The sequence below is a fragment of the Ochlerotatus camptorhynchus genome, unplaced genomic scaffold, assembly GCF_037179485.1.
Source record: "Ochlerotatus camptorhynchus isolate MF236.1 unplaced genomic scaffold, CSIRO-AGI_Acam_v1.1 ptg000045l, whole genome shotgun sequence".
In the NCBI taxonomy this organism is placed as follows: Eukaryota; Metazoa; Arthropoda; class Insecta; order Diptera; family Culicidae; genus Ochlerotatus; species Ochlerotatus camptorhynchus.
The window spans coordinates 1,452,754-1,461,777 of record NW_027040536.1 but is presented as its reverse complement, the minus strand read 5'-3'; the positions used below and the strand labels follow the sequence as shown (position 1 = coordinate 1,461,777).

At 42.2% G+C, this 9,024-nt stretch overlaps 1 protein-coding gene across 1 annotated transcript in view; it reads right to left on the bottom strand.

The window, feature by feature from the left end:
• Positions 1–304: 304 nt before the first annotated feature.
• Positions 305–9,024, bottom strand: part of LOC135715289 (1-acyl-sn-glycerol-3-phosphate acyltransferase alpha-like) — a 46,665-nt gene continuing 37,945 nt past the window's right edge. Inside the window, exons 2-5 of the mRNA XM_065238626.1 lie at positions 1,524–1,702; positions 1,305–1,438; positions 1,044–1,225; positions 305–974 (exon numbers count right to left, since the gene is read on the bottom strand). Of these exons, the coding sequence (XP_065094698.1) occupies positions 660–974; positions 1,044–1,225; positions 1,305–1,438; positions 1,524–1,702 (810 nt within the window). The 3' untranslated portion in view covers positions 305–659. The remainder of the gene's footprint in view (positions 975–1,043; positions 1,226–1,304; positions 1,439–1,523; positions 1,703–9,024) is intronic.

Below are 9,024 nucleotides of genomic sequence, written 5' to 3'. Positions count from 1 at the left end.
AACCAAAGCCCTTCTTGGGTTAAACAATGACTTCTCTCGAGAGTTGTGGTGGTCACGTAGGCGTGTCTTTCCTAGATATCATCGAGAGAAGCATTTTTTTACAAAAGCTGTTACTCCCTTCTTCTAGCTCTATTTATAAATGTCAACAATATACAGTTCAAGGAACTCTCCTACCCAAAGCCAAATACGTCTTGAAGTTTTTTTTTTAAATGTAATACAAAATTCGGTGTTGACCAGCTTTTCCCAAAGTTACTAATTCTAATTCTCTGTGATACAATTAAAACACAAAGTCATGCGCAATTTTAAAAAAAATCAGATTTATTAAACAATCAACAATGTAGAATAAACATGATCCCCTGTCCCTAAACTTCTAGTGTCTGAATGACGTTTTAAATTTAGACTAGATTGACGGTTTCTTATTCCAACGGTTGTAACTAGTTTGAAACAGTAGTTCCGAAATGAGCATCCTTAAAGCAACATTTGCACTCCCAAACCTCACAAATTGACTACAACGTGCGCCAATACACGCACGACTTGATTTCAGGTACTGATAAATGCAAGTCCTCTGCTTGTCATGCTCAGCACAATCGAATTGAAAGAATTCCTACGCGGTTCCACACCCTACACAACCGAATCATAAAATAGTTTGCTCCCCCCTATTATAGATGGCAGTACTGTTTCGCTTCTGCACTGAGTGCGTCGAATTCGGCTTGCATCGTCTTTTGACAACTGTCCACCAGTTGGTTGATGTCGTCTTTGGTCATTCCCTTGGTCGAGATCTCCGGCAGAATCTTCACTATCACCCGTCCCCGGCCGAAGCGTTTCTTTTTGTGATCGAGGAATCCATACTTGGACACGATGATTTGTTGAATTACCGACTGCGAATCGATAGCCACATGAAATGAGCCCTTCTTGAAGGGAAGCAGCGTATCCTTGTCGTGACGCGTGCCTTCAGGGAATATGGCCAATTTGAGCTGGAAAGCAAGGAAATCCCAAGTGATTACACTAGAAAAGCACAAAATCCATGTCACATCGAGGCTTACGTTATCTTGCTGGATAGCGACTGCCTCACGCGCCATCACGTCCTTTGCCGAGGAAATGTTTTTCCGATCGATAAACACGACCCCCACGAGATAGGAGGCAATTCCGAATGGCAGAGCGTAGAAGAGTTCCTTCTTCACCACGGGCACAATATTACGGAACTCGCGCAGCAAACGGGACAGCACTACAAAAGAACAAGCATGAATTAGCAATTTATGAAAACAACTCCCTCACCCTCCTCAAAGGGGCGAATCCCAACTTACGCACGATGTCGATGGCACTCTGATGGTTGAGGAGGGCCACCCCACCATTTTTGACATTGATGTGCTCCGACCCCCGGATTTCGTACTCCACGCCGATCCACCGAATGAACTGACACGCAACGATCCCGGGAATGCTGCAAATTGATTACGGCAAGGGAAATCAATTATCAACCTGTTTTGCGACTTGTTGCTTGTCGTTGTCTAGGTATATATACTTACAGAGCATTCAACGGCCACCGGGGTTTGAATAAAAACAGCGGTATCGGTACCACCAGGACTAGGAATGAAACCGTCAAGACGGCCGTCAGCTTTGCGTAGTATTTGAAGGTGGGCCACACCAGGCTCAGGAGGATGCATACGATGATTATTTGAACGCAGGTACTACCGAGGAAGACGTCCTGGAAGAAGAAGAGAATGGAAAAGCTGGTTAGTGTTGTGTGAGTACAAGTTTGAGTTACCTGGCAATTCTGGGGAGGCTTTGCGAATCTGACATATAATACTTGTTGAGGAAGGAGTGATCGTTGGGAAATCAAATCGATCATGAAACTAGAATCATTCTTCGATGCATTTTTTAATAAAATCTTATATAGTGTTGATATCCCTAATATCTGTCATGCAGTATGCCCCATAAAAAATGTGTTCAATAAAAAATGAGAATGTTCAGCCGTACGACGCAACTTAGTCGCGATGCTCTCACAAGAGCGCTGGACAGCACTGAAATCATTCTCATTTTTTATTGAACACCCGTTAGTGTTCCTAATATTAGGCCAAAGCACAGATCTATGTCGATATAATTGTCATATGTGTATATGAAACCCAAAAGAACATGGGACATGCGTCGACCAGAACGTCCAGTAGAACGATTTTGATTGTTATCTCGCAACATCGTTCCAATACCATTAAGCAATTACGTTATCAAATTAATAACAAAATACTAAAGTTTAGGTCATTCCTTGGAATGCAAATATCAGGATTTGTTTTTAAAATGGTATTCATCATGCTGTTTTGTTGAAGATCGAAGTAATCAGGAGACACTACCCTAGTAACCTGTTTGTTTGAAGATATCAACAAGTGCAAACTTTGTTCATTAGTTATCAAAAACTCGTCATGTACAGACTAAAAATATAGTTCTTTCAAGGGGTAATCAACTCTGCACACTGTGCCAAAACACAGCACGGCACACTGTTCGGTACGATAGGGCACACTTTGACTAGTAGGACACAAACGATATAATATAAAATGGCATCACTGTTGAGTGTTGACGTTTTGCCAATCGTTGCTAAGGTTGACTACTCGGTTGAATACTTTGTTTACTCAAAAGTGAAGCTATTGAAAGTATTGATTGTCATATATAAAACTGGTAAAACAACGATTCAATCAAGAATTTAGGAACGACAAACCGGTTTTGAGGATCGCTCCGAAAAATTCTGTAAGTATTCCATGAACCGTGAATCTCTTTCAATCTAGCAAAACTCAGTCCGTCTCACCCGATTCACATTAATAATTCCAGCGGCCCGTGATTTCATCCAGAACAGCTTCTATTCGGGATTGACTTCAATCTAGTTCATCCACACCATGGTGTGGTCGAGAAGGTCTTATCGATACGGCAGTCAAGACGGCTGAAGCTGGTTATCTCCAGCGACCGACGGTTGGTCAAAAGCTACCTATGGTGCAAACTAGTTGGATCCCGTGATCATGAAAATCAAAACCAAACCTGGAGATTATGAACGTCAGTTTATACACAATCGCAGCCATTGGTCTCAATTGATATTGGCTACGATCGGATATCCACAGGACTTTAAAGGGATGTCCATATAATTTTGAATGAAGTCCCAGTATTGCTGGGGGAAGTCAATAGGTATTAACCCCACATATTCCATCAGACCTGGATCGGAGTACGATTGCCTTAGTGCAATAGTATAGGATTTATAGGGAACGGATCATTGCAGTTATAAATGCAATTACATTCTATTCCACGAGTCCGACTTTTTGCGAATTTTGCTGATGCATCTCTGTCATCATCTTTCTGTTGAACTACCTCGTATCAAGGGATCCCAGAACGATGGGTGGTCTACCGATCGGATTTGAGGCTTTATTAAAAACTGGCCCGAGTATGTTGCTCCTGGGGTGGGATTGAATGCTCGCCCGTTCAAATTCTGAGTTACTTAAGTCAAGAATAATATGACAGGGAGCAGGTGGAAATTTCATCCATCATCGATTGGGTTACGCCTTCGTTTCTGTACATCTGCAAGGAATCAGCAGTAGGGACATTGAGCCGGAATTTGGCGAACGGGTTGAACACCGTACAGGCAACAATCAATACGAAACTATCGATTATAAATTGGCTCACTACTTGGCTAGCCTCAGGCTAGGTTCTAGCAAATCGATTAACGTACCCCATTCCAGTCGAAATTCTAGTACTACACTATGTTTGTTTTGATTCGCTATGAAAGTTTGACAGATAAAATGGGGGGTTCGTGGATTTTCCTATGTTTCGAGGGGTGCATCGATTAGCTTGGGACCGAAGAGAGTACCAGAGCTGAGCCAAAAAATTGAGCACGTTTCTTCGGGGCCTTCTGGTCTTATAGTACCTCTGTGGTACAGGTTTGATGGCTTCCACTTCCTCTTCCACCTCCCGATCCGCAAGCGCACTAATGAGAATGAAGGGAAGCTGAATGCTAGCCTTGATCCATCTGATAAATTGAGAATATAAACACAATAAAAAAGTCATAACTATCGGGGTTGCCAAACTCATGGAATATTGACACATTGATAGGTACACTTTGATTGAAACCACATTCGGCATAGCGCTTGGCACAGCTCTCGGCACTGCTCAATCTCTCGACACGGATTAAGGTGTGCACAGTTGAATACCCCTTGAGTTCTTCCTGAATTTAAACCACTTTTTTAAATTCAAACGGTTAAGGGCGATACACGCAGAGAATCGGTAGATGGAAAGGCAACGAATGTGATCATCTCCTTCATTCACGATGACTTACTGGATATGATTCGTGAAAAAGAAACGGCCAAGGTAATTTGGAGCACTCTGGAATGAATCTACGCCAAGAAGTCGGTTTCGCAAACGCTTTTTCGCAAGCAACTCGCAAAGTTGAGAATGGCCGAAGATACATCAATCAAGGACCATTTAAAGACTTTCGACGAGATTATTCGGAAACTGAAGTCAAAACTAGAAGAAAGTAATCTGGTTTCGCAGCTGTTCGTAACCTTCCCGGAATCCTACGACCCGTTAGTCACAGCGTTGTAGAACCTTGATGAAGATAAGTTGACCTTGTATGCCGTTCGCGAGAGATTGTTGGCAGAAGAAATGAAGAATTCTGACCAAAGAAAAGCCGTCAGCGTTTGTTGGAATCAAACAGAAACCACGGAAGTTCACAGTTAAATGCAATCTATGTCACAAGAAAGGACATATGGCTAAGGACTGCAGAAGCAAGATTCATGCGGAAGCGAATGCGGCAAGTGGCGGTAAGGCTGTTGCGTTCATGGGTGTTAGGTCATCTGATAGCGGCGATCGATTACCTTCAAGCTGGACTCAGGAGCTAGTGACCACCTAGTAGACCAGAACGGATATTTCGAGTCCCTTGAAAGGATGAAGAATCCCGTCATTATATGTATTGCAAAAAATGACCAGTCCATAACAGCTTGGCACAAAGGAAAAATCGTCAGAGTCTACAGTCTCGGTGTTCAGTGTGTACCATAGACAACGTTCTCTATGCACCAGATTTGCGAGCAAACCTTCTATGAAGAGAAAAATCGGCTGTGATGAACAACAATGGTGAGATTGTAGGCATGTGTCCTCTGAAAGGCGATTTCTACGAGCTAGACGTTTGCCTGGAGTATGCAACCGCAATCCTGCGCGTAGCTGGAAATGCTGATTTGCGGCACCGCAGGCTAGACCACCTTGAGTTACAAAATCTGCGTAAACTAACGGTAATGACCGTGGAACAAGGTAAACTTGATTTTTGTGATACTTCGATGTGTGTGGACCGATTACGCCAAAAGTTTGGGATGGTTCTCGGTACATCGTCTCTTTCATTGATAATTTCAGCTGCAACAGGGCACCAAATCTCGTGGCTTACCGTGGATCAGGGCAGAGAATACTGCTCAAAGCACCAGTCACGATTCTATTCCGAGAAGGGTGTCCAGATAGAACCAACTGTTGCAGACACTCCACAGCAGAATGGAATCTTCGAGAGATTCAATCGGACGTTAATCGAGAAAGTTCGTATGATTCTGATCGAGTGCAAGGCACCGAAACGTATGTGGAATGAAGCTACACTAGCTCATGAACCGAAGTCCGACCAATGCTGTTTCGCAAAGCAAAACTCCTATCGAGATGTGGACGAATCAGAGGCCTGATATGACGAAACTCAGCGTGTTTGGCTGCAAGGAATACGCATTGGTTCCCACTCTGCAGCGGAAAAGCTAGATTCGAAGAGTCAGCTGACAGTAATGGTCGGCTACGCACCTAATGGGTACAGGCTGTGGAATATGAAGACCCAGAGCTCGCTTGTAGCACGAGACGTAAAATTTGACGTAGACAATTTTCCGTTTATGTCCAACAAAATAACCATAACAATTTTATTAGGGGAGCCCACCTTACGATTTCGCAGAAGAAGCAGATGCTGGTGTTGCAGCAAACCTACCAGACACTAGAAGATTCGAGCAAGAGGGGGAAGAGTCAAATGAAGATGTCGATTCAGATACTGCTCCCTTCGCATCTAGATCCTGGTCATAACCTTAACACGGCGACCACGAGGCACCGCGAACGGGAGCACAAGCTCCCCGGCAAGTAACGAGATTTTTTAGTTGGAACATTATTTTTTGCGTATACATCCCCTGCAGACGATGCCACTTAGTGAAGCTTCAAATACTGCGCTCCCTTCGTGCACTGAACGTAGATCAATTTCCGTTGAAACTTCTACGAGGTCATGCAAACGGGTGCGCCCGTTCTGCGGTAAGTCAAATACAATGTTAACTGGAACAGAAACGTTTTCTGTGACACAGGGAGATGCTCTAGATGTTCCAACTACGTTCGATGAGATCTCCGGTCGAGCTGACAAGACATGCTGGTTGAAAGCTGTGAACGATGAACTGGATTTCTTGCACTCCAATATCGTTTGACGACTTGTGAAGCGTTCTTAGGGAATCAAGCCGTTTTAATCGAAATGAGTATTTCGAGTCAAAGAGGAAAATTTTGGCTACCCTATCTGCTACAAAGCACGCTTGGTCGTTAAAGGATTCCAACAGAAGGCTGGCGTGGACTATGCTGAAACGTATGCTCCAGTAGCAAAGCTGAGCACCATAAGGACAGCACTTGCAGTGTCAGTTCAGAAGCAGTTTCACGTCCATCAACTTGATGTCAATACTGCTTTCCTATATGGTGAACTAAGAGAAGATGTGTTTATGGCAGATTCAAAAGGAGTAGAAGCTCCAAGTAATAATATGGTGTACAAGCTAGCGAAATCGTTATATGGCCTTCAGCAAAGTCTTCGATGCTGGAACGAGAAGTTTAACTGTCTGCTGCTGAAGATCAACTTCGTCCGTTCCAAACGCGACTACTGTTTGTACACCAGGGTGAGCCGAAACGGATTACTCTACGTGATTGTGTACGTGGGTGATCTACTCCTGTTGGGAGACAACATTGGTATGATAGATCAACTAAAGAAAACATTGTCGTTGAAATTCAAGATGTAAGATTGCGGGGAAGTTAGATTTCCTTGGCATTGGAAATTGGCTATGACCGAGAAAAAGGATTTATTACACTTTCGAATTTCTAACGAAATTTGGAATGGAAAAGTGCAACCCTGTGAAAATTCCGATGGAGAAGGGCCTTGCGTTTCCTGAATCGAGCTGTGGTACTGATCAACCCTACCGCGAGCTGCTTGGCAGTATGATGTAGTCAAGTCATCGAGATTGTTGTTTCGCCGCGAGCATAACGCATCAGTGCTGACCGGATATGCAAATGCAGATTGGGCTTAAGATAGCAACGATCGTAATTCAATAAGCGGATTCCTTTTCAAGGTCTACGGCTGTATCGTTAGTTGGGCAAACAGAAAACAGCAAACTGTGGCAATGTCATAAGCGAGGCTGACTACATGACACTAAGCGCTGCGGCATCCAAAGGAATCTGACTGTACGGCATGTTGGAGAACTTAGGGGTACTGCAAGCTGGAGAACCATTCCCAATATTCGAAGACAACCATGGATGTATTGCAATGACAAGTAATGCTGAATGTAAACGTGCTAAGCTCATTGATATAAAGCACCACTTTTTGCAGGACCATGTGATGGCTGGAAATTTTCGTGTGGAACCAATGAAAAGCTAGTAGATACATTCACAAAGGCACTCGAAGCTGGAAGATTCCGTGAAATGAGGTCGCTAATAGGATTGGCAGATTAAGAGGGGGTGTTGAAGATCGAAGTAACTACCCTAGTAAACTGTTTGTTTGAAGATATCAACAAGTGCAAACTTTGTTCATTCGTTATCAGACTCTCGTCCTGTACAGACTCAAAATATAATCTTCCATAATTCCAACCGCCGTGTTGTAAATTCAAGATGTTTTGACGTAGAACTACGTTTTTGTGGACTATACTGGGGTGCAAATAAAAAAAAAGTGTGACGAAATAAATTTGTCATCTATCTTCTATCTTCTATCTTCTATCTTCTATCTTCTATCTTCTATCTTCTATCTTCTATCTTCTATCTTCTATCTTCTATCTTCTATCTTCTATCTTCTATCTTCTATCTTCTATCTTCTATCTTCTATCTTCTATCTTCTATCTTCTATCTTCTATCTTCTATCTTCTATCTTCTATCTTCTATCTTCTATCTTCTATCTTCTATCTTCTGTCTTCTATCTTCTATCTTCTATCTTCTATCTTCTATCTTCTATCTTCTATCTTCTATCTTCCATCTTCTATCTTTTATCTTCTATCTTCTATCTTCTATCTTCTATCTTCTATCTTCTATCTTCTATCTTCTATCTTCTATCTTCTATTTTCTATCATCTATCTTCTATCTTCTATCTTCTATCTTCTATCTTCTATCTTCTATCTTCTATCATCTATCATCTATCTTCTATCTTCTATCTTCTATCTTTTATCTCCTATCTTCTATCTTCTATCTTCTATCTTCTATCTTCTATCTTCTATCTTCTATCTTCTATCTTCTATCTTCTATCTTCTATCTTCTATCTTCTATCTTCTATCTTCTATCATCTATCATCTATCTTCTATCTTCTATCTTCTATCTTTTATCTCCTATCTTCTATCTTCTATCTTCTATCTTCTATCTTCTATCTTCTATCTTCTATCTTCTATATACATAAAAATGAATTTCTGCCTGTCTGTCTGTCTGACCCTTATAGACTCGGAAACTACTGAACCGAAGGGCGCGAAAATGTGTATGCAGGGGTTTTTGGGGCAAGGAAAGTTTCTCATGATGGTTCGAGACCCCTCCCCCCTCTGTAAAGCGGGGCTCCCATACAAATGAAACAGAAATTTCTGCATAACTCGAGAACTAATCAAGCAAATGGAACCAAATTTGGCATGTGGAGATCATAGGGGGTAGCCCCTTAGATAAGATGGGGGGCTACGTACAATATAAAATGTTTTTTTTTAATTGGCGCATAAACTCAAGCTAATATTGAATCCCGAGCAAGGCCGGGCACACTAATCTGCTGAAATAAATAACTTTTGA